The 26,522-nt window shown below is 42.5% G+C and overlaps 1 protein-coding gene and 1 long non-coding RNA gene across 17 annotated transcripts in view; one reads left to right on the forward strand and one right to left on the reverse strand.

The window, feature by feature from the left end:
• Positions 1–25,940, reverse strand: part of LOC139544170 (electrogenic sodium bicarbonate cotransporter 4-like) — a 49,649-nt gene extending 23,709 nt beyond the window's left edge. The window contains exons 1-7 of the mRNA XM_071350979.1: positions 25,877–25,940; positions 25,469–25,684; positions 19,379–19,508; positions 18,697–18,857; positions 17,913–18,068; positions 17,186–17,311; positions 6,393–6,448 (exon numbers count right to left, since the gene is read on the reverse strand). Of these exons, the coding sequence (XP_071207080.1) occupies positions 6,393–6,448; positions 17,186–17,311; positions 17,913–18,068; positions 18,697–18,857; positions 19,379–19,508; positions 25,469–25,684; positions 25,877–25,940 (909 nt within the window). The remainder of the gene's footprint in view (positions 1–6,392; positions 6,449–17,185; positions 17,312–17,912; positions 18,069–18,696; positions 18,858–19,378; positions 19,509–25,468; positions 25,685–25,876) is intronic.
• LOC139544171 (uncharacterized) lies at positions 1,228–17,690 on the forward strand. 16 transcript variants are annotated; one of them, XR_011668813.1, is made up of 8 exons: positions 1,228–1,374; positions 2,017–2,119; positions 6,216–6,272; positions 7,324–7,398; positions 12,403–12,454; positions 12,591–12,711; positions 13,818–13,916; positions 14,025–17,690. It is a non-coding gene; the product is annotated as an uncharacterized lncRNA (long non-coding RNA). The 16 variants fall into 16 exon arrangements; XR_011668817.1 differs by having other exon boundaries at positions 13,818–13,891; XR_011668825.1 differs by having other exon boundaries at positions 13,818–13,891; positions 15,167–17,690.
• Positions 25,941–26,522: the final 582 nt, after the last annotated feature.

Raw genomic sequence — 26,522 nt, forward strand, 5'->3', positions numbered from 1 at the left:
TTAATTATTGGAGTCCTCCAGGTTGATGCATTAATATGCACCGAAAGTTATTGATACCACTAGGTGGATCCAACAGATCTGTTTGTTGGTGGCCTTTACACTGGTGATCGTGACCTCACTACCTCATTCTATTGAGATAACTTTTCCTGAAACCAACCAACTTTCTCTTCTCTCATAATAGGTTTGTAATACATAACTATACAAAATATACCTTGAATAGTAAGATAACATGTTTTGCTAACACTTTTATGGGTTGTGTGATGTTTAAGGTTTATTTTTGTTTTGTTTTTATCGAACCTAGAAAATGCTAAGTCTCCCCATTGTAAGTAATGAAGCCACGCTAGGTGGAAAGGATTTAACATGGAGGTGAACCTAACAAAATGGCGTTGCGTACTTCTCAAAGTTAAAGATTACTTTATTATATTAAACGAAGGCTCAGATTTATATACTTATATGTTGCACTATTGAATACTTGTGGTTGATGTTTTAGTAATTTATATTTTTTACCTAATTAATGGTTAGAAAGTTCACTAGCTAGCCTAGCCTCATGCTAATTACTAGTTTATCCCTAGCTATATGCTAAGATGTTCATGTATTTTACTGTTAGCTGTAGCATAGCTAGTGGGGGTCATTGTGGTCGATTGTGTAGCATTGGATAACATGTTTACACTACTATAATGGGAAATCTGTTGAAATGTGTTGGACAAATGCACATACAATTTCATGGTTTTACATGCTAGATATCATACCACTATAAGTGAATAGCCTTTTTTTTGGAACAGATACTAGCTAACTATTCGAATAGCAATAGTTACGTATATGTACTGTTAAAGAGACTGAATATAGGACATGAAAGCATGTGAATGTATATTTTTATATATATATATTTTCTATTGATAATGAGAACTGTGAATTTATATTTTTCTACAAAACAATTGTACTGAACCAGATAATTGACCTTTGACACTTTTGGAAAAATATGTTTATTAAACTCATTGAAAGTACTTTTTCTGAAACCAGCCAACTTGCTGTTTTACAGGCAACATAATATATGTTTTTCTGGTCTCAATCCTGGGCCTGTTAACAAAACAGGGTTGTGCATGGCTTGTATGCAAGGCACACTTGATCTACTGGTGGGCAAACACTTTTGTGTTGATCTAGTAAACAATTGGACAGGTCTTTGTCATTGAACAGCATCACTTTCACTCTATCCTGATGGTACTTTAGTCACATACGCATTGCCAGCACTGCCCATCCCCCACCGAAATGGTCGGAACCCAACATGGCTTGTTGCTTTTCAGCACGTGGACTTGTTTTGGAGGAAGAAGCATTCAAGCAAGCAAGGGATGGCCTTATTGATGCTGCACATTACTTGTAAGTAGCAACATTGGATATTTATATTGATTATTGGTGTTATTGTTATAATGTGTAGTTCTTGCTATAATATTAGTTACATATTGAGTTCAGCTAGTGTAGCTAGTAGCTTAGCCTAAAGAAAGGGACAGAGTGGAAACATAAGGCACATTATAATGCGAACAAAATGTTAAGATTGAAATATATTATAGAACACTATGCATCTGACATGTAGAATATGGAATCCTGTCTGCTCTGTTTATGACATTTGTTTCTGCCACGGAAAATGTATAACTATCGCCGGAGAAACTTGAATCAGAGATGCTAGTCTACCAAGAGACTCAACTAGCGATTACATTAATTCCTGTAATGCGCGCGTGCGCAAGGAAGATTCAGGCAGAAGTCAAGGGAAAATTGTCACGTTCTAAGCTACAGGAAATAAGTGAAAGTTGAGTGAAAGTTGGATCTTGTTTTTCTATCGACTACTTTCCATTATATGTCAAGTTTCATAAGCGATATAAACATTTTTCAATAGCATAACCAGTTTGATATGTATTTTATTGGAAACATGTTATTATGATCATGTTATCTGTCTTCGTGCTGGCTAACGCTACCACACATTCATTGACGATACCCTGCACATATTGAATCATTTTACTTCAGGAATGATGTTGAACCCCTGCTCGAATGAAACCTCTCTCCTGGATGAAACAATTGATCAGTCACTCTCCCCAATCCTCACCTACAGGTACTCCTGTCTGACTGAGTAAGTGCTTTATAGCCTATTTGAGGCAATGATATAAAGTAATGCTGAACATGCTGAAATCTATTGTGGTCCCACAGGGACCCTGTTTATAGTGTCTGGGCTTTAAAAAATGTATCTAGACATAATTACTAGACATTTGCACAAAGTATTCAGACCCCTTCACTTTATCCACATTTTGTTACGTTACAGCCTTATTCAACATTTTATTAAATAAATAAAACATCATCAATCAACACACAATACCCCATAATGACAAAGCAAAAACAGGTTTTTAGTAATTTTTGCAAATGTATACAAAATAAAAAAACATACCTTATTTAAATAAGTATTCAGACCCTTTACTATGAGACTCGAAATTGAGCTCAGGTGCAGCCTGTTTCCATTGATTATCCTTGAGATGTTTCTAAAACTTGACTTGAGTCCACTTGTGGTAAATTAAATTGATTGGACATGATTTGGAAAGGAACACACCTGTCTGTATAAAGTCCCACAGTTGACAGTGCATGTCAGAGCAAAAACCAACCTTGAGGTCGAAGGAATTGTCCATAGAGCTTCGAGACAGGATTGTGTCGAGGCACAGATCTGGGTAAGGGCACCAAAACATTTCTACAGCATTGAAGGTCCCCAAGAACACAGTAGCCTCCATCATTTTTAAATGGAATAAGTTTGCAACCACCAAGACTTCCTAGAGCTTGCAGCCCGGCCAAACTGATCAATCGGGGGGAGAAGGGCCTTGGTCAGGGAGGTGACCAAGAACTCGATGGTCACTCTGACAGAGCAACAGAGTTCATCTGTGGAGATGGGAGAACCTTCCAGAAGGACAACCATCTCTGCAGCACTCCACCAATCAGGCCTTTATGGTAGAGTGGCCAGATGGGTGCCACTCCTCAGTAAAATGCACATGACAGCCCCCTTGGAGTTTGCAAAAATGCACCTAAAGGACTCTCAGACCATGAGAAACAAAATTCTCTGGTCTGATGAAACCAAGATTGAACTCTCTGGCCTGAATGCCAAGCGTCACATCTGGAGGAAACCAGGCACCACTCATCACATAGCCAATACCATCCCTACGGTGAAGCATGGCGGTGGCAGCAAAATGCTGTGGGGATTTTTTTCAGCAGCAGGGACTGGGAGACTAGTCAGGATCGAGGGAAAGATGAATGGAGCAAAGTACAGAGAAATTCTTGATGAAAATCTGCTACAGAGTGCTCAGGACCTCAGACTGGGGCATAGGTTCACCTTCCTACATGACAAGACAATGCAGGAGTGGCTTCGGGACAAGTCTCTTAATGTCCTTAAGTGGCCCAGCCAGAGCCCGGACTTGAACCCGATCTCTGGAGAGGCCTGAAAATAGCTGTGCAGCGACGCTCCCCATCCAACCTGGCAGAGCTTGAGAGGATCTGCAGAGAAGAAAGGGTGAAAGTCCCCAAATACAGGTGTGCCAAGCTTGTAGCGTCATCAAATCAACATTTGTTGGTCACATACACATGGTTAGCAGATGTTATTGCAAGTGTAGCGAAATGCTTGTGCTTCTAGTTCCGACAGTGCAGCAATATCTAACATGTAATCTAACAATTCCACAACTACCTATTAGTATGCGCCCGGCCCGCCACAGGAGTCGCTAGAGCGTGATGGGACAAGGACATCCCCTCCCCTAACCCGGACGACGCTGGGACAATTGTGCGCCGCCCCATGGGTCTCCCGGTTGCGGCCGGCTGTGACAGAGCCTGGACTCGAACCAGGATCTCTAGTGGCATAGCTAGCCTTAGACCACTGCACCACTCGGGAGGCCCCACAAGAACTAGCTAATACACACACATCTAAGTAAAGGAATGGAATAAGAATGTATACATTTAAATAAATGGATGAGCATTGACAGAGTGGCAAAGGCAAGATGCAATAGATGGTATAAAATACAGTATATACATATGAGATGAGTAATGCAAGATATGTAAACATTATTAAAGTGGCATTATTAAAGTGACTAGTGATCCATTTATTAAAGTGATTTCAAGTCTGTATGTAGGCAGCTGCCTCTCTGTGTTAGTGATAGCTGTTTAATAGTCTTATGGCCTTGAGATACAAGCTGTTTTTCAGTCTCCTGTACTGACCTCGCCTTCTGGATGGTATCGGGGTGAACAAGCAGTGGCTTGGGTGGTTGTTGTCCTTGATGATCTTTTTGGCCTTCCTGTAACATCAGGTGTTGTAGGTGTCCTGGATGGCAGGTAGTTTGCCCCCGGTGATGCGTTGTGCAGACCGCACTACCCTCTGGAGAGCCTTGCGGTTGTGGGCAGTGCAGTTGCCGTACCAGGCGATGATACAGCCCAACAGGATGCTCTCAATTGTGCATCTGTAAAAGTTTTTGAGGGTTTAAGGTGACAAGCCAAATTTCGTCAGACTGCTGAGGTTGAAGAGGCGCTGTTGCGCCGCCTTCACCACACTGTCTTTGTGGGTGGACCATTTCAGTTTCCACCTTCTCCACTGCTGTCCCGTCGATGTGGAAAGGGGGGGGTGCTCCCTCTGCTGTTTCCTGAAGTCCACGATCATCTCCTTTGTTTTGTTGACGTTGAGTGAGAGGTTGTTTTCCTGACACCACACTCCGAGTGCCCTCACCTCCTCCCTGTAGGCTGTCTCGTCGTTGTTGTTAATCAAGCCTATTACTATTGTATCCACTGCAAACTTGATGATTGAGTTGGAGGCGTGCATGGCCACGCAGTCGTGGCTGAATAGGGAGTATCTTCATACCCAAGAAGTTTCTCGGCTGTAATCGCTGCCAAAGGTGCTTCAACAAACTACTGAGTAAAGGGTCTGAATACTTATGTAAATGTAGTATTTCAGTTTGTATTTTTTTTAAATTAATTTCCAAACATTTCTAAAAACCTGTTTTTGCTTTATCATTATGGGGGGGGACTATTTAATCAATTTTAGAATAAGGCTGTAACGTAACAATGTGGAAAAAGTGAAGGGGTCTGAATACTTTCCGAATGCAATGTATTTCAACTTTCATGCTACACAAAGATAAAAAGCATACATTTTTCTAAGGTAATATAAACTGTTAGTTGGATTTATTGCACCTTTTACTGAAATGGTTGTTCCAGTTTAGATGGTTTAGGTAGTCTCATGTATTCATCTTTCTAACCCTGGCAGTCATTCTGAATGCAGATTGTGGGTGGATAAAGGTTAACATTTTTGGATGTTCCCAGTCAGGCTGGATTCCAATAGGAATTAGACATCACTTTGCACTCCAGCATAATGTGACTTGATTCTGGTTTTGCGGGTGACCAGCATATGTTTCTAAAACACAACACAGGCTGGTCACCAGCGAAAACACAACGAAGGCTGGTCACCAGCAAAAACACAACGAAGGCTGGTCACCAGCAAAAACACAACGAAGGCTGGTCACCAGCAAAAACACAACGAAGGCTGGTCACCAGCAAAAACACAACGAAGGCTGGTCACCAGCAAAAACACAACGAAGGCTGGTCACCAGCAAAAACACAACGAAGGCTGGTCACCAGCTTATGCTGGCCTGTGCTGTTTTTTCTTTCAACAGGGAAGCTCAAATCTCAGTGCAGTAAACATGCCTCACTCCTACCCCCCAGTAGCACGTGGGAGTGGAGTGGTTGGTGCTTAGGTCAAAATCACCTCATCTTTTAATGCTGCTTTCAGAGTCAACTCATTTTCTGCCTCTCTCACCCCCTCTCGCTCTACCTCCCCCTCTACTCCTCTTTCGCTCTCTTTCTATATATATATATATCTCTCTCTGTGATCTACACTCTAGAAAAGAAGGATCTAGAACCTAAAAGGGTTTTTCGGCTGTCCCCATGGGAGAACCTTTTAAGAGCCCTTTTGGGTTTCAGGTAGAACCCTTTTGGGTAGAACCCTTTCCACAGGATTTTACCTGGAACCCAAAATGATTGTTCCATGGGGATAGCAGAAGAACCCTTTTGGAAACCTTTTTTCTAAGAGTTTAGTCTGTTAACTTACTGCCTGAAACAGACATAAACAAAACCTCCATACAGTTTAAACGTGTATATCTAGTAATTTCTCTCTCTCTCTCTCTCTCTCTCTCTCTCTCTCTCTCATTTCTAACGAGTGGATGGACCCAATCAATTAAGCCAAGATGAACAACAGGAGCTTAGGGTTGTGCAATGTAAGGACATTCCCATCATCATCATTCACACACAGACATACACACAGACATGGAAGTGCACACACACACACACACACCAGGCTACACAGGCACACACAGAATAGTGATGTTCGTTGTTACCTGGTCTGTGCTTGGCGTGTCTGAAATATCGTTCATACTTCGGCTTTGCGCATGATCTGAAACATATCAAAAACACGTGTATCCAAAAAAAACACACACACACAACAATTAGTACTCCACACAAATTCACCTCAAGTTAGCAATCTTCTCTGTCTTCTCTGTGTGTGTACAGTTTAGAGTTTGTTTAGTGGGTGTTTAATTTTTACATTGAGTAGAAAAGGCACTATCCACATGAACAATTATAACATGATATAAATACTGTAGTATTATTATATTTATATACTATAGTATACACACTGTAGTGTTTTTGCGGACTTTACTGTAGTAATTATTCACTGTAGTGTTTTTGCACAAAAAACACTACATCATATGGACAGTTTATTGCATACAGACCCACGTCTGACGCGACCCACGTGACTCACGAGACTCACGAGGCAGGGAGAGCTCTGACTACACTGGTCTGAAAAGGAGAATGTATGCAATATTCCTGCAGAAATTGTACAACAGGTTTGATTTGTTTTCAACAACAACAACAAAAATTCCCCTCAGGGTTGAGGAATCTCTTGTTTGGATTTGAAAATCCAACCGTTGTAATGGAAGGGGGTGGTGCTCAGGGGGTGGTGCTCAGGGGGCGGTGCTCAGGGGGCGGTGCTCAGGGGGCTGAATGAGAAAGACACAGAGGAAAGCACCAGTAAAAGCTTAGCCCCCTTCATTATTGACGCATTGTGACGAGAACATCAACGAGCCATTCCATACTCTGAAGTCAGGAGGACTTTGAGAGTTAGGTGTTAGGATAGGATTGGACCCCCCTGCGCTGGCCGTACGCGGACCGTATGTTTGACACCCCTGCTGTAGTATTTACTGTAGTGATTTTGTGGAAATTATTGTAGTATTTACAATATTGTTTTTTGTTTTATTATCTTTGACATAGAAGTGAGGGCTTTCTCCTCGAGGAAACCTACTGGACAACTATTAAAAAAGCACATTTTCCATAACCTGTAAGTAGGTAGGTCTGAACCTCTTTTCTATAACCTGTAGAGAACACAATATATGGTCTATAATTGGCATATGGTCTCGTGGATAGCACAAATTGGGCCATGGGGGAGGGGAATGGACAGGGTCTATGCAAATGACCTATTAGCAAATCAATACAGTGTGTAGTATAGTATTCTACAGTTTACTACAGTGTACTACTGTACTTAATGATATAGTAAGTACTACACGATCGAGGGATACTACAGTGTGTCCCATACGGAGAAATAACATATACAGTGGGGAGAACAAGTATTTGATACACTGCCGATTTTGCAGGTTTTCCTACTTACAAAGCATGTAGAGGTCTGTAATTTTTATCTTAGGTACACTTCAACTGTGAGAGACGGAATCTAAAACAAAAATCCAGAAAATCACATTGTATGATTTTTAAGTAATTAATTTGCATTTTATTGCATGACATACGTATTTGATACATCAGAAAAGCAGAACTTAATATTTGGTACAGAAACCTTTGTTTGCAATTACAGAGATCATACGTTTCCTGTAGTTCTTGACCAGGTTTGCACACACTGCAGCAGGGATTTTGGCCCACTCCTCCATACAGACCTTCTCCAGATCCTTCAGGTTTCGGGGCTGTCGCTGGGCAATACGGACTTTCAGCTCCCTCCAAAGATTTCTATTGGGTTCAGGTCTGGAGAGGCTAGGCCACTCCAGGACCTTGAGATGCTTCTTACGGAGCCACTCCTTAGTTGCCCTGGCTGTGTGTTTTGGGTCGTTGTCATGCTGGAAGACCCAGCCACGACCCATCTTCAATGCTCTTACTGAGGGAAGGAGGCTGTTGGCCAAGATCTCGCGATACATGGCCCGATCCATCCTCCCCTCAATACGGTGCAGTCGTCCTGTCCCCTTTGCAGAAAAGCATCCCCAAAGAACGATGTTTCCACCTCCATGCTTCACGGTTGGGATGGTGTTCTTGGGGTTGTACTCATCCTTCTTCTTCCTCCAAACACGGCGAGTGGAGTTTAGACCAAAAAGCTCTATTTTTGTCTCATCAGACCACATGACCTTCTCCCATTCCTCCTCTGGATCATCCAGATGGTCATTGGCAAACTTCATTGGCTTGAGCAGGGGGACCTTGCGTGCGCTGCAGAATGGTTTTCTTTGAGACTGTGGTCCCAGCTATCTTCAGGTCATTGACCAGGTCCTGCCGTGTAGTTCTGGGCTGATCCCTCACCTTCCTCATGATCATTGATGCCCCACAAGGTGAGATCTTGCATGGAGCCCCAGACCGAGGGTGATTGACCGTCATCTTGAACTTCTTCCATTTTCTAATAATTGCGCCAACAGTTGTTGCCTTCTCACCAAGCTGCTTGCCTATTGTCCTGTAGTCCATCACAGCCTTGTGCAGGTCTATAATTTTATCCCCGATGTCCTTACACAGCTCTCTGGTCTTGGCCATTGTGGAGAGGTTGGAGTCTGTTTGATTGAGTGTGTGGACAGGTGTCTTTTATACAGGTAACGAGTTCAAACAGGTGCAGTTAATACAGGTAATGAGTGGAGAACAGGAGGGCTTCTTAAAGAAAAACGAACAGGTCTGTGAGAGCCGGAATTCTTACTGGTTGGTAGGTGATCAAATACTTATGTCATGCAATAAAATGCAAATTAATTACTTAAAAATCATACAATGTGATTTTCTGGAAATTTGTTTTAGATTCCGTCTCTCACAGTTGAAGTGTACCTATGGTAAACATTACAGACCTCTACATGCTTTGTAAGTAGGAAAACCTGCAAAATTGGCAGTGTATCAAATACTTGTTCTCCCCACTGTATGTATATATTTCAATAAAATAGAAATATATTTAAATATATTTAAGTGATTAAAAAAAAATCAAAAATCAAAATAAATCAACTAGACACTCACACCTCACAACCTTCTCTACCCCGACATTAATGTTGAGTCTCTATTGGCCCCTGCTTTATTGGCCTCGTGCTACCTGTCCCAGACATGCTACCTGTCCCAGACCTGCTGTTTTCAACTCTCTAGAGACCGCAGGAGCGGTAGAGATACTCTTAATGATCGGCTATGAAAAGCCAACTGACATTTACTCCTGAGGTGCTGACTTGCTGCACCCTCGACAACTACTGTGATTATTATTATTTGACCATGCTGGTCATTTATGAACATTTGAACATCTTGGCCATGTTCTGTTATAATCTCCACCCGGCACAGCCAGAAGAGGACTGGCCACCCCTCATAGCCTGGTTCCTCTCTTGGTTTCTTCCTAGGTTTTGGCCTTTCTAGGGAGTTTTTCCTAGCCACCGTGCTTCTACACCTGCATTGCTTGCTGTTTGGGGTTTTAGGCTGGGTTTCTGTACAGCACTTTGAGATATCAGCTGATGTACGAAGGGCTATATAAATACATTTGATTTTATTTGATTTCCTACCTTAGACTATGCTTTAATAGCTGATATCTGCCACTTATGAAACATATGGAGTTTATTTTGAAAAGACACTTGAACGTATCTGTAAATATATTTTTAAATAAATGAAAATATGTTTCCAGAGCTGTCAATCACAATTTGAAATGTTCCCGAGCCCAACCCTCAGCCCTGCTTCCAACTGACTGAGCAACCATTACAATATAACATTTTCTTAGAAGAAGAGCAGTCGTCACCGCCAAAAAGCAATATTGTGGATAATGGTGTTTTATTTGATTATATATTCATAACATTTCATTAAAATATGTTTTTAACATGGTAGATGACAGAGGAAGAAGATCATTTATTCAACTGCAAGCAAGAATTTTCATCGAGCTTGCTAACACAGCTAGCTACCTAGCTAGCTAGATAGGTAGCTCCTTCTTTAGCTTGCCACCAACATGAAATGTGACTGACCAGGGTAAGAATTGTTTTGAAAATGAAAGTTGAGTAGAATTCAGCAGAGTTAATGTTATGTACAGTTGAAGTCGGAAGTTTTCATACACTTAGGTTGGAGTCATTAAAACTCGTTTTTCAACCACTCCACAAATTTCTTGTTGACAAACTATAGTTTTGGCAAGTCGGTTAGGACACCTACTTTGTGCATGACACAAGTAATTTTTCCAACAATTGTTCACAGACAGATTATTTCACTTATAATTCAAGTTGACTGTGCCTTTAAACAGCTTGGAAAATTCCAGAAAATGATGTCATGGCTTTAGAAGCTTCTGAGAGGCTAATTGACATCATTTGAGTCAATTGGAGGTGTACCTGTGGATGTATATCAAGGCCTACCTTCAATCTCAGTGTCTCTTTGCTTGACATCATGGGAAAATCAGAAGAAATCAGCCCAAAAATTGTAGACCTCCACAAGTCTGGTTCATCCTTGGGAGCAATTTCCAAACACCTGAAGGTACCACGTTCATCTGTACAACCAATTGTACGCAAGTATAAACACCATGGGATTACACAGTCGTCATACCGCTCAGGAAGGAGACACGTTCTGTCTCCTAGAGATGAACGTACTTTGGTGCAAATTGAGTGCAAATCAATCCCAGAACAACAGCAAAGGACCTTGTGAGGATGCTGGAGGAAACAGGTACAAAAGTATCTATATCCACAGTTAAATGAGTCCTATATCGACATAACCTGAAAGGCCGCTCAGCAAGGAAGAAGCCACTGCTCCACAACTGCCATAAAAAAGCCAGACTACAGTTTGCAACTGCACATGTGACAAAGATCATACTTTTTGGAGAAATGTCCTCTGGTCTGATGAAACAAAGGGAACTGTTTGGCCATAATGACCATCGTTATGTTTGGAGGGAAAAGGGGGAGGCTTGCAAGCCGAAGAACACCATCCCAACTGTGAAGTACAGGGTTGGTAGCATCATGTTGTGGGGGTGCTTTGCTGCAGGAGGGACTGGTGCACTTCACAAATAGATGGCACCATGTTTCCTCGTTCCTTGTCAATCATTGGCTCATTGGTGAAATTAGCATTATGACAATATCTTTAATTAAATCATTCAATCATAATTAATGCAATTGCAGACAGAACAACAGGAACATAACCCATGTTTCTGAGTAAGTTCTGCAAAATATAAAAGGTCCCAAGTTATTTTATTAAACCCGAAGTCCAGCCCTTGTGATGTCACTGCATACGTCATTACCTTCTACTTATCAGACCAAGCTCATGCATACACAGCTATATAAACTTGCAAGAGAGATACAATAGTTCCAGTGATTTTTAAGGCCTCGGCAATACATGTTCACTCCCCAAAGTTGATTTATTGTGGAATGTCTGACTAGTCTCTTTTCTCCTACACTGCCCTGCAGAGTTTTGTCTGTCACACATTTCTCAGAGGAGTCTCTTTATAAGAGGCAGAGAGACTAGAAAACAACTGTGGAACAATACTAAACTTCTATAATTAATATGTATATTGTTAATCTGTAGTCTAGGACCCTAGAAATGTAAGGAGAGCGGGTTCTTATAACCCCTCCCCTTCTATTAATACAACATAAGCATAACCAATTACTATAATACATCAAACATTTGGTACAGCCCCTATCATGACCCCTAGGTGAACTGACAGAAGCTTGTGGAAGGCTACCTGAAACGTTTGACCCAAGTTAAACAATTTAAAGGCAATGCTACCAAATACTAATTGAGTGTTTGTAAACTTCTGACCCACTGGGAATGTGATGAAATAAATAAAATATAAATCATTCTCTCTACTATTATTCTGACATTTCACATTCTTAAAATAAGTGGTGATCCTAACTGACCTAAAACAGGGAATTTTTACTAGGATTAAATGTCAGGAAAAACTGAGTTTAAATGTACTTGGCTAAGGTGTATGTAAACTTCTGACTTCAACTGTATGTATTAGATATAATTTAATTGCCAAAGCTATTGTTAAATGTTCTTGGTTTGCCAACCAATGTGTTTATCTTTAGTGAGGTTTGGGTGTCTCGATAGAAATGGCTAGCTAGATAATATTTTGCTAGAAATAATCGATCTTGTTTTTCCCTCCTGCAGTAGATCCATCTGGTCTGGAGCCTCAGCTGCCTATTGACAGACCCCAGCCAATGTAAGTCGTCTTTAGTATCATTTAGCTACCTATTTCCTAATGAAATTAAAATGTGTTCATGAACATTAACCCCTGATTTATTATTAATCTTGTGTGGAATTGTTTCACTGACTCTCTGTCTCTGCATTATCCACAGCGTGAGTCTGCAGTGGACACAGGAGGGGAAGGAATCTGCATTGGAAGTATAAATTTGATGTTCATCAACATTAACCCCTAATTCTTCATCTTATGTGGAATGTCTCTGCATTATCCACAGGGTAACTGTCAACTTGTGAGCAATGTTCGCTCAAAAATGTTCAGTCACTGAGCAAATTTCAGGTCTGCTGAGCGCGTTTACTGTAAACACTGCGGCTGTACCTGCTTTAAGTTAGTTTTAACAATGGTCAAGTAGGCTACTGTGGCTATTTGATCATAATGTAGACCTCCCAGAGTGACCTACCATTAAAAAAAACAATGGAGAAAATGCATCTGATAACATTTTACATGGAAATAGCTGTTCTATCGTTCAGCCTACAGTAGCAGCCAATGTGTGGTGTTCAATGTAGGCCTACATTCTGAGACTTTTGAGAAGAAAAAAAACATGCAGGGCTTGACATTAAGCTGTTTATCTACTTGTCCTTCAGACAATGAGGAGGTGACTGAAAATGTTGTTGTGTTGTTTGATGCAAGAAACCACTTTACAAAATAAAATGCATCATTATGCCCACACCATTATTACAGAGAATCAGGCAAATTATGCTACCTCCTGCCTATTGGCTACTTAGCTTATTAAAGCCTCTCTCAAATTACCTGACTTGCTTTTCAAAGATAGAAATGTAGGAAGCAACCACTTCCTCATTGCTGACTAGAAATGATTTATACCTGTGCTAATAATAACTCATTAACTAGCAAAGGATATGAGCAAATGTACAAATGTGGACACGTTGTTACATGTAGCTCTCGCTTTGATCTCAAAATAAGGCCATCTGTCTACTCACGATTGTTCATGCTGTAAAAACAGTCCAGTTCAAAGTGAATGGCACAGATCCATATATGGCAATGGTCTATTTGCACAGAGGCCTAATGCAGTTCTGATTGGTTATGGCGCACAGGTCTGTGTAGATTAGAGTAAGGTTCTGGGTCGTGCCTGTCAATGCAATAGAATCCCACTCTGATGCGTTCTGCCTACAACAAAATCTCTTTCATAGTTAGTTTTTTATACTAAGTCATAGTTTCTTTTGTTTCGGTATGCTGCATTGAACGTGGCTAATATTGCGTTGATTCGATCACAATTCCCACAGTAAAGGGAAACGTTAATAGTGTTAACTAACAGGGGAAACTCTAGAAAGTTAAGTGAAGTTTAATCTCGTGCTTCTCTGTGCAGGCTGATATTTCTGCTGTGCTGCAGTCCCAGGGGAGCTGCACACCCACGCACGCAGCTTAGAGGGAACATTTCTTGTGAGTCTGAAAATCGATACTGGAGGTGAAGGAATTTGCAGTGTAAACATCAATTTGATGTTCAAATACATTATTTTCAAATACATATGTTAATTGCAAAGAGGTAATTTATACATTATATTTTTTGTTTCAGATGCCCAATTCAACAATGGACCCAGTTATTTTAGCAAATTATTTTGGATATTGAAAGCTCTTTTAGTTGTCAGTCATGAGTCATTCATTCAAACTTTTCAAAGTATACCACAGCATGCTATTGTGATTTAGTGCTGAATTTGTAGTTTTATGCATTGAATTGTAGCTACAGTATGTAAGTTAAGAAGAAAAAAATTCCATTTATTAAAATACATGGCAACATATATTTATTAAATATATTTTGGAATATATTTTACTAGCTACCACAACATGCTGTCAAAATATATTTCCACAACATATATTTAAATATAAACATTTATGAAAACAGACAATTTTGTAATATGTCCATATATCTTTGTACAAAATATACGTAAATAAAGTATTCACCCCCTTGGCATTTTTCCTATTTCGTTGCCTTACAACCTGGAATTAAAATAGATTTTGGGGGGGTTTGTATCATTTGATTTACACAACATGCTTACCACTTTGAAGATGGAATTTTTTTGGGGGGTGAAACAAACAAGAAACAAGACAAAATAACTGAACTTGAGTGTGCATAACTATTCACCCCTCCCCCCCCCAAATTCAATACTTTGTAGAGCCACCTTTTGCAGCACTTACAGCTGCAAGTCTCTTGGGATATGTCTCTATAAGCTTGGAACATCTAGCCACTGGGATTTTTGCCCATTCTTCAAGGCAAAACTGCTCATTCAAGTTGGATGGGTTCCTGCTGGTGTACAGCAATCTTTAAGTCATACCACAGATTCTCAATTGGATTGAGGTCTGGCCTTTGACTAGGCCATTCCAAGACATTTAAATGTTTCCCCTTAACCACTTCGAGTGTTGCTTTAGCAGTATGCTTAGGTCATTGTCCTGCTGGAACTTGATCCAAACATTTCAAACAACTTTCCTAATCCAACTTTAGGTATTTTTAAATGTAAATAATTGATAAAATTTAAGCCGGGATAAACTGTGTTCAATATGTTGCAGTAGTTTATGTGTCGGGGGGCTAGGGTCAGTTTGTTATATCTGGAGTACTTCTCCTGTCTTATCCGGTGTCCTGTGTGAATTTATGCTCTCTCTAATTATCTCTCTCTGCTCTCTCTAATTATCTCTAATTATCTCTTTCTCTCTCTCTCGGAGGACCTGAGCCCTAGGACCATGCCTCAGGACGACCTGGCATGATGACTCCTTGCTATCCCCAGTCCACCTGGCCGTGCTGCTGCTCCAGTTTCAGCTGTTCTGCCTGCGGCTATGGAACCCTGACCTGTTCACCGGACGTGCTACCTGTCCCAGCCCTGCTGTTTTCAACTCTCTAGAGACCGCAGGAGCGGTAGAGATACTCTTAATGATCAGCTATGATAAGCCAACTGACATTTACTCCTGAGGTGCTGACTTGCTGGACCCTGAACAACTACTGTGATTATTATTATTTGACCATGCTGGTCATTTATGAACATTTGAACATCTTGGCCATGTTCTGTTATAATCTCCACCCGGCACAGCCAGAAGAGGACTTGCCACCCCTCATAGCCTGGTTCCTCTCTAGGTTTCTTCCTAGGTTTTGGCCTTTCTAGGGAGTTTTTCCTAGCCACCGTGCTTCTACACCTGCATTGCTTGCTGTTTTGGGCTGGGTTTCTGTACAGCACTTTGAGATATCAGCTGATGTACGAAGGGCTATATAAATACATTTGATTAGATTTGATTTGAATACCGGATGAAAACAAAGTGGAGCGAGCTTTCAGGTCGCACGCCCCAACCACAACAGTACACTAGACTCGACCCTCGTTCTGAACAGCCCTACTTCTTCATTTCTCAAAGGAAAAACATCAACCAATTTCTAAAGACTGTTGACATCTAGTGGAAGCGATTGGAACTGCAAGCAAGTGCCTTAGAAATCTAGATCCATGTAGAAAACCATTGAAAAGAGAGTGACCTCAAACCCAAAAAAATCCTGGATGGTTTGTCCTCTGGGTTTCGCCTGCCAAGTAAGTTCTGTTATACTCACAGACATAATTTTAACAGTTTTAGAAACGTTAGAGTGTTTTCTATCCAAATCTACCAAATATATGCATATCCTACCTTCTGGGCCTGAGTAGCAGGCAGTTTACTTTGGGCACACTTTTCATCCGGATGTGAAAATAGTGCCCCCTAGCCTTAAGAAGTTTTTAAACAAGTAATTTTTTTTCATTTCACTTCACCAATTTGGACTATTTTGTGTTTGTCTATTACATGAAATCCAAAATTAAAATCCATTTGAATTACAGGTTGTAATGCAACAAAATAGGAAAAACGCCAAGGAGGGTGAATACTTTTGCAAGGCACTGTATATGTACACGTTGTTAAAATATATGTCAATATATAATTTTTCTGTATGGGGTCGTATAGTATTCTACAGTATACTACAAAATTCTATAGTAAGCACTACACGATCAAGGGATACTACAGTGTGGAGCATAGTATTTATTCTACAGTATACTACAAAATTCTATAGGAAGCACTACACGACCGAGGGATACTACAGAGTGGAGAATAGTATTCTACAGTATACTACACAATTCTATAGTAAGTACTACATGAAGGATACTACAGTGGGAAGTATAGTATTCTACATTATACTACAGTTTACAACAGAATACTATAGAATTCTAAACTGTAGTATTTTTATATGTGGGATAGTAGACATCTCCAACCCATCTTTGTGGTTAAATATAGCTTTAGCTATTGTGTGAATGTGTGTCTGTGTGGCCGATTAGACCTAATGATCATTACCCACAAAGCTGATTATTGATGTAGGTACAAATTAAGTTGCAGGGAAAGAACAGGAAAATACCTCGGTTAGGACACACACACACACACAAACTAATCTTGTTCACCCTACAAACCCCAAAGACACACTGTGTACTGGGAGCTCTTGAAAGTACTGTGTGACCAAAGCTTGCACACAATCACACACAGTAATCCAACATACTGTGTCTCTACTGGTTTATGAGGTTAGATATGTCAATTAAAACACCTATCTCTATGAGGATCATAGATAAGAAAAAGGGTGAAAGAGTATTAGTTTGTATGTATACGTGAGTGTTAATGGATCCGTACGTTGAGTGTGTGTGTGTCTATGTGTCCGTGCTCTTGAGTGTGTGTGTGTGCGTGTACACTCACGCAGGCGGGCAAGGCTGCCTGACTTGGCGCGTAGGTCTTCTGTAGAACGATGGAGGCCAGAGGCTGAACTAGGACTACGACTGAAGTTAGTACGGCTGGCATTATGAACAGACTGGGGACTACGGCCTAGAGAGAGAGACGGAGTAAGGAAGGAGCGAGGGAGGGAGGGAGAGAGAAGGAGAGATAGGAGAGAGAGAAAAGAGAAAGGGATGGAGTGAACAAGAGAATCTGATTGATTGATTGCTTCTGTGGACAGGTATCTTTTATACAGGTAAGAAACTGAGATTAGGAGCATTCCCTTTAAGAGTGTGCTCCTAATCTCCGTTCGTTACCTGTATGAAAGACACCTGGGAGCCAGAAATCTTTTTTGATTGAGAAGGGGTCAAATACTTATTTCCCTCATTAAAATGCAAATCAATTCATAACATTTTTGACATGCGTTTTTCTGGATTTTTTTGTTGATATTCTGTCTCTCACTGTTCAAATAAACCTACCATTAAAATTATAGACTGATCATTTCTTTGTCAGTGGGCAAACGTACAAAATCAGCAGGGGATCAAATACTTTTTTCCCTCACTGTAGATGGTGAAGGTGTTTGTTAAAAGAGGAGAGAAATTATTATTTTTGTTTCAGTAAAATCAGCATGATAAGAGATGAAATCAACAAGATCACTCAACACATACACACACACATGCACGCAGACCTACAGATGCACACACACACTCACTGGCGGGGCAATTGTTTGATTTGCCCATGTCGGCTAGTGAGCGATGCATGGGTTTCTTATGCTGGTGGCGATGTTTCCGTAGCAACACGAAGCTGACTTTCTCCCTCAGCTCTGGACCAATCAGACCATCAGCTACCTGACGATCCACAATGTCATCTGGGGTCAGGGGTGAGAGTTCAAGGGTCAAACATAGAGAAACAGAGTGAGATATAGAACAGACGGGTTGCAGGTGTGACTGGTCACAGTGAGATCAGAGTGGTCTCAATCCCAGATCAACCCCCTATCCACTTCAGAGGAGGCTGCTGGGAGTGGCTATAGGAGGACGTGCTCATTGTAATGGATAGAATGGAATCAATGGAACAGTATCAAACATATGGACCAACATGTTTGACTCCGTTCCATTAATTATATTCCAGACATTGCAATAAGCCCTATAGCTCCTACCACCAAACGCCTCTGATCCACATCCACCTGGCCTATCAGAGGGCACGATGGAGCTTTACTATATTGCTTACACCTATCTAACCTAACCTAGCAGGCGTAAAATAAGTGCCTGAAACTAAATCCCCTACATATTGGTCTTGACAATAAGAAGAAAAACTGTCGGGGGAGGTTCTCTTCTCCACTGTTCAACCAATCCAGTCAATTTGGAGGAGGATGGAGTGTTATCTTGTTAACGTCCAAAAGTGGAAGTCTCGTCACAGGTTCTCTTTCCATTTCCCCTGAAAACCGGAACATCAGGTTGTTGGGGACTTGGCAGAGGGTCACACAGACACACACTCACCCACTATCTCTGGCAGGGAGTATCCCTCCAGATCCAGCAGTACACTGCCAGTCTGTATACAGGTCCTCAACTCAAACAGACTGTGGAGGGTCAAGGTGGACACATGGGGCTTACTCCACCTCTCTCCTCCCTCCTCCACCTTCTCCTCAAACTTCACCCACCTAGAGAGAAGGAGCGAGAGGAAGAGAGACAGAGAGATAGAGAGCGACACACACACTGAAAAGAGAGTAAGGCAGAGAGAGCAGACAGGAAAATGCTATAGAGGCATACGAAATACTGTCTGCTGGACTCAAATATGACAATTTCCCGTTTCTTCAAAAGCCAGAGGGTGTCGTTTTTGTTTCACCGCTTAATTCCCTTCTCGCTCTGCTGTGTATGCATGTGTATTATTGAATGTTTGACATATTGATTGATTAGTCAGCTGGTTTATTGCCTCCCAGCCTGTGACCTTGAGGGATGCTGGGATTGCCCTCTAACCCCCAGAGTCATAGAGGGGAGTCAGATGTAGCCCACTGTAGGGCTCTGCTGCTAAAACTCTTCTAATTAAACTATCTACAGGTCCCCTACTGACACCTCCCCCAAATCCCACCCAAAGCCCCCCAACAATCCCAAACTATAGAGGGCAAACACTCCAGGGTGGAAACACACAAGGGTTGAAGTGTGTGTTTGTGTGTGTGTGTACCTAGCAGACTCTTTCCACTCCATATCGTCTCCATCGTGTTGCAGTGTGTCCATCTCTGTGAACAGAGTGGGCGTCGGCAAGTCATCATCTTCACCCAGGATGTAACGCAGCCTCTCCGCCGCCGGGGACACTGGGAAATGGAGTTCAAACACAAGAGAAGAACTATCAAACCAAAGAAATAGAATTAGAAAATCTACTGTATGTATCGAACACTTTTACTTAGTGTGAGTTCTGTATAGGATATTCTACTTTGATGTACGGGGGACAGACAGTTGCTGCAGCTTTGGATTGTCATGACAGTGTGTACTAAACCATTTACTCAGACAAATCAGACATTTTATAGAATGTGTGTTTATTTGTTTATCTATTTGGAACTCTTTGTAAAATGTATAGCCTGCAACTGTAACTGAATAGAACTGGAAAACTGTAGTGTTCCTAAGACTGTCTCAGAATTTCCTGTCGGTGGAACAAAACCTATTAACATGCTCCTAGCCCAGGGCCATCACACCACTCGTCTGCATGGGTGTGTGTGCTGTATGTGTGTCTGCGTGTGTCGCTCCTCTTCTGATGGTCCTAGCTTACTTTGATCCTGTGTGAGTTCCCTTCCACCCCTAACCCAAAACAACCACTAATCTCTGATGCTCTTACCCCTGTCAGTCACAAAGTCCCAGTGAAAGCTGGTAAATAAATACCCCCTGATCCATCTAATCCCCACTTACCCCTCACCCCCTTTATACAGTCAATGAATAACCTCCCTCCTTTCTGCCCCCCCACCCGGTCCATACATTGATTCCCTGAAATGCCAAATGACATGTGACTGATACATAGCACAAACATCTGCATACATACTGTACACACTTCACACAATATACTCTGTAAATTAGTGTGGTGTGCTGGTGTGTTTGCATGGTATTTCACTTTCAGAACCCATATCTGTGCTACGGTTTGAGGATAAGAAGTGTGTGAAGTGTGTGTGTGTACATGTGTGTTTGTGTGTGTGTGTTGTTCTGCTCCTTGGCAGCAGTAGTTTTTAATCCCAGTGGTCTGAGGTACAGGAGCTCACAGACAGACAGGAGGGAGGGAAGGGTTGGTATGTAATGTATGCAATGTTCCTGATGCAAGCCAGAAAGATAAGTCACGAGCTTGATGATTTTCATCACTTTGGTTCCGGATTGAACAAAACCCACACAAAAACGAAGCAAGTATTTGATATGATTCTGTTAATCTCTTTGTCGCCTACAGTATAAAACTATTGGTATTGGGTTGCTAAGATAAGCATCAAGAGTCAGCGCATGTTAACAGCACATGGACAGACCCTGTCTCTAAGAGGGTTTACTGAGGACAGACAGACCCTGTCTCTAAGAGGGTTTACTGAGGACAGACAGGCCCTGTCTCTAAGAGGGTTTACTGAGGACAGACAGACCCTGTCTCTAAGAGGGTTTACTGAGGACAGACAGGCCCTGTCTCTAAGAGGGTTTACTGAGGACAGACAGACAGACCCTGTCTCTAAGAGGGTTTACTGAGGACAGACAGACCCTGTCTCTAAGAGGGTTTACTGAGGACAGACAGACCCTGTCTCTAAGAGGGTTTACTGAGGACAGACAGACCCTGTCTCTAAGAGGGTTTACTGAGGACAGACAGACAGGCCGTGTCTCTAAGAGGGTTTACTGAGGACAGACAGACAGGCCCTGTCTCTAAGAGGGTTTACTGAGGACAGACAGACAGGCCCTGTCTCTAAGAGGGTTTACTGAGGACAGACAGACAGGCCCTGTCTCTAAGAGGGTTTACTGAGGACTGACAGATAGACCCTGTCTCTAAGAGGGTTTACTGAGGACAGACAGACAGGCCCTGTCTCTAAGAGGGTTTACTGAGGACAGACAGACCCTGTCTCTAAGAGGGTTTACTGAGGACAGACAGACAGGCCCTGTCTCTAAGAGGGTTTACTGAGGACAGACAGGCCCTGTCTCTAAGAGGGTTTACTGAGGACTGACAGATAGACCCTGTCTCTAAGAGGGTTTACTGAGGACAGACAGACAGGCCGTGTCTCTAAGAGGTTTACTGAGGACAGACAGGCCCTGTCTCTAAGAGGGTTTACAGAGGACAGAAAGACAGACCCTGTCTCTAAGAGGGTTTACTGAGGACAGACAGACAGGCCCTGTCTCTAAGAGGGTTTACTGAGGACAGACAGAAAGGCCCTGTCTCTAAGAGGTTACTGAGGACAGACAGACAGGCCCTGTCTCTAAGAGGGTTTACTGAGGACAGACAGACAAATAGATCCTGTCTCTAAGAGGTTACTGAGGACAGACAGACAGGCCCTGTCTCTAAGAGGGTTTACTGAGGACAGACAGACAGGCCCTGTCTCTAAGAGGGTTTACTGAGGACAGACAGACAGGCCCTGTCTCTAAGAGGGTTTACTGAGGACAGACAGACAGGCCCTGTCTCTAAGAGTTACTGAGGACAGACAGACAGGCCCTGTCTCTAAGAGGTTACCGAGGACAGACAGACAGGCCCTGTCTCTAAGACGGTTTACTGAAGACAGACAGACAGGCCCTCTCTAAGAGGTTACTGAGAACAGACAGACAAATAGATCCTGTCTCCAAGAGGTTACCGAGGACAGACAGACCCTGTCTCTAAGAGGTTACTGAGGACAGACAGACAGGCCCTGTCTCTAAGAGGGTTTACTGAGGACAGACAGACAGGCCCTGTCTCTAAGAGGGTTTACTGAGGACAGACAGACAGGCCCTGTCTCTAAGAGGGTTTACTGAGGACAGACAGACAGGCCCTGTCTCTAAGAGTTACTGAGGACAGACAGACAGGCCCTGTCTCTAAGAGGGTTTACTGAGGACAGACAGACAGGCCCTGTCTCTAAGACGGTTTACTGAAGACAGACAGACCCTGTCTCTAAGAGGGTAATACCTCTTAGAGACAGGATCTATTTGTCTGTCTGTCCTCAGTAATTTACCATCTTAGAGACAGGGTCTGGTCTGTCTGTCCTCAGTAACTGAGGACAGACAGACAGACTTTGAGGACCAATTTTTTTATAACAAAGGCAATCTAATAGTTCACAGAGGGAGATTGAGAGAAGAGAAGCAGAGTGAATCAGACAAAGAAGCAGAGTGAATCAGAGAAAGAAGCAGAGTGAATCAGACAAAGAAGCAGAGTGAATAAGAGAAAGAAGCAGAGTGAATCAGACAAAGAAGCAGAGTGAATCAGACAAAGAAGCAAAGTGAATAAGAGAAAGAAGCAGAGTGAATCAGAGAAAGAAGCAGAGTGAATCAGAGAAAGAAGCAGAGTGAATCAGAGAAAGAAGCAGCAGAGTGAATCAGAGAAAGAAGCAGCAGAGTGAATCAGACAAAGAAGCAGAGTGAATAAGAAAAAGAAGCAGAGTGAATCAGAGAAAGAAGCAGCAGAGTGAATCAGAAAAAGAAGCAGAGTGAATAAGAAAAAGAAGCAGAGTGAATCAGAGAAAGAAGCAGAGTGAATAAGAGAAAGAAGCAGAGTGAATCAGAGAAAGAAGCAGAGTGAATAAGAGAAAGAAGCAGAGTGAATCAGAGAAATAAGCAGAGTGAATCAGAGAAAGAAGCAGAGTGAATCAGAAAAAGAAGCAGAGTGAATCAGAGAAAGAAGCAAAGTGAATCAGAGAAAGAAGCAGAGTGAATCATAGAAAGAAGCAGAGTGAATCAGAGAAATAAGCAGAGTGAATAAAATAAAGAAGCAGAGTGAATCAGAGAAATAAGCAGAGTGAATCAGAGAAAGAAGCAGAGTGAATCAGAGAAAGAAGCAGAGTGAATCAGAAAAAGAAGCAGAGTGAATCAGAGAAAGAAGCAGCAGAGTGAATCAGAGAAAGAAGCAGCAGAGTGAATCAGACAAAGAAGCAGAGTGAATAAGAAAAAGAAGCAGAGTGAATCAGAGAAAGAAGCAGCAGAGTGAATCAGAGAAAGAAGCAGCAGAGTGAATCAGAAAAAGAAGCAGAGTGAATAAGAAAAAGAAGCAGAGTGAATCAGAGAAAGAAGCAGAGTGAATAAGAGAAAGAAGCAGAGTGAATCAGAGAAAGAAGCAGAGTGAATAAGAGAAAGAAGCAGAGTGAATCAGAGAAATAAGCAGAGTGAATCAGAGAAAGAAGCAGAGTGAATCAGAGAAAGAAGCAGAGTGAATCAGAAAAAGAAGCAGAGTGAATAAAATAAAGAAGCAGAGTGAATCAGAGAAATAAGCAGAGTGAATCAGAGAAAGAAGCAGAGTGAATCAGAGAAAGAAGCAGAGTGAATCAGAAAAAGAAGCAGAGTGAATCAGAGAAAGAAGCAGAGTGAATCAGACAAAGAAGCAGAGTGAATAAAAGAAAGAAGCAGCAGAGTGAATCAGAAAGAAGCAGAGTGAATAAGAGAAAGAAGCAGAGTGAATCAGAGAAAGAGATGTGACAGAGCGAGAGAGACTTGTCCTTCAGAGAGCACTGAGGCAAACAGACACTTTGCTACAGTCTCCACATTAGATCCAAACTATCACACAAGAACTAATTGAACAATCTGTCAACTACATCCCAGAGACAGCTGCTGGTCCAAAGACCAGAGGTTGAGAAACACCAGCCTCATATGACATCTCCAATGCCATGTCCACGTGACAGTGACACACATGTTTCACATGCTTTCTATACCTCCTCTCCTCCCGTCCTCTCTTCCTGTTCTCTATACCTCCTCCCATCCTCTCTTCCTGTTTTCTATACTTCCTCCCCTCCTGTTTTCTATACTTCCTCCCCTCCTCTCCTCCTCTCTTCCTGTTTTCTATACATCCTCCCCTCCTGTTTTCTATACTTCCTCCCCTCCTCTCCTCCTCTCTTCCTGTTTTCTATACATCCTCCCCTCCTCCCCTCCTGTTTTCTATACTTCCTCCCCTCCTCTCCTCCTCTCTTCCTGTTTTCTATACTTCCTCCCCTCCTCTCCTCCTCTCTTCCTGTTTTCTATACTTCCTCCCCTCCTCACCTCCACTCTTCCTGTTTTCTGTACCTCCTCCCGTCCTCTCTTCCTGTTTTCTATACCTCCTCCCATCCTCTCTTCCTTTTCTATACTCCCCCCTCACCTCCTGTTTTCTATACTTCCTTCCATCCTCTCTTCCTGTTTTCTATACTTCCTCCCCTCCTCTTCCTGTTTTCTATACTTCCTCGCCTCCTCCCCTCCTCTCTTCCTGTTTTCTATACTTCCTCCCCTCCTCTCTTCCTGTTTTCTATACTTCCTCCAGTCCACTCTTATTGTTTTCTATACCTCCGCCCCTCCTTCCATCCTCTCTTACTGTTCTCTATACCTCCTCCTATATCATCTTCCTGTTGTTACCTGTTTTAGGCAGTGTCCAGTGAGAGGCCATGCTGGAGGTGATGGAGGAACCAGAGTCCTGCATGATTTACCACAGGAACCACAACATCTCAAATCAAGAACCAGAGACCTTCAGTATGCACCTGTACTCCCAGTCAATCTCTGTCCAGCCCAGAGAGGTAGCACCCAAATACCGGTATGTTCCGTCCTGTAATGGAACTGTTGTGCTGTGTTCTTGTGGAGCGGGTCTGGTCTGCTCTAAATCTCGGAGCAGTGAAGGGCCAGAGGCTTAAGAGGCCACCCCCTGACACACACACACACACACACACACACACACACACACACATAGGACCGCTGGTGGTTGGACCAGGGTTTGAGTTCCTCAGCTCTAATCAGCTTACCAGCTTCAGAAACTGGCCCCCATGGAAACAGGAACCATGCTTCAGAATGCTGACCCCCATGGGAACAGGTACCATGCTTCAGAATGCTGACCCCCATGGGAACAGGAACCATGCTTCAGAATGCTGACCCCCATGGGAACAGGAACCATGCTGCTTCATCTTTCACACACACACACACACACACACACACACACACACACACACACACACACACACACACACACACACACACACACACACACACACACACACACACACACACACACACACACACACCCTGCTGCTAGCTCTAACCATGCCTGGCAATGACAGGCGATCGTTCCTCAAGACGGCAACAACAGTGGCTGGTCGTATGCTTCTCATATGTGCGTGTGTGTGTGAGCGCTCACCTGTGGAGTCAGGGTGAAATATGTCATGTTGTTCCATCTCCTCCTCATCTTCGTAGTGTTCCTGGTTGTCATAGTGATGGTCATGGTGTGTGTGTTCGTGGTGTGTTTGTTGGTCATGGTGGGTGTGATGTTTCTCGCGTTGGGAGCGGTGTTTACGCCGTCTCCTTTTACTGTAACCGTGTGTTAACGGAACACCAATATACACTGGCTGGGGTTCTGAGAAAGAGAGAGAGAGAGAGAGAGAGAAGAGAGAGAAAGAGAAGAGAGGTTACCATCGACACAACATTATCTTCCTTAACACTCTACTTGACATATTGGACAAACAGATGTCTGTTCCTTCCATACAGTGGACATTGCACACACTACACAACTTTTTTTGTGTGTGTGTGTGTGTGTGGCCGTACTCACCTTCATCATCTTCCTCATATCGGTGGTGACTCCCACTTCTACCTCCCTGCCAATCATGTGCCATCCTGAGAGAGAGACAGAGACAGAGAGAGACAGAGAGAGAGTGACAGAGACACAGAGAGAGAGACAGAGAGAAAGCCATGTAGATTGCAAAGGAACAACTTGACAGTGTGTATAAACTTTTGAATTGCAGTTGTGTAGAACATATCACCCTGAGTCCTAGACCTCTAATTTGGCTGTTGTATGTTCTTCTACATTTTGAATATGTGGTCACTTTATTAATCCTCAACGTATTCCCCAAGTAAACTCATTTGTATTCCACGTAGTGATCCTGCCCTCTCCTGGTGAGGATCATCACAACATATCACCTCAGCTACCATCTGGCAATCTTGTACTAGTCACTAACATTCAGGTCACGAACATTCAGGTCACTAATTTTCAGGTCACTAACTTTCAGAGTTTTTTTTACTAAGATGTTGGATGCTCCTCTCCTCCTTTCATAAACAAAACATAAACAATAACAAATGTGCCTGGGGTAACCAGTGGCACTGTTTCACCAAATGCAGATTCCAGCTTCAAAGGAATAACCCTGCTGGCCATGTGACACCTGGCCAAACCACACAGCACCACACGTGCATTTGGTAAC

The sequence above is a fragment of the Salvelinus alpinus genome, chromosome 18, assembly GCF_045679555.1.
Source record: "Salvelinus alpinus chromosome 18, SLU_Salpinus.1, whole genome shotgun sequence".
NCBI classification, from domain to species: Eukaryota; Metazoa; Chordata; class Actinopteri; order Salmoniformes; family Salmonidae; genus Salvelinus; species Salvelinus alpinus.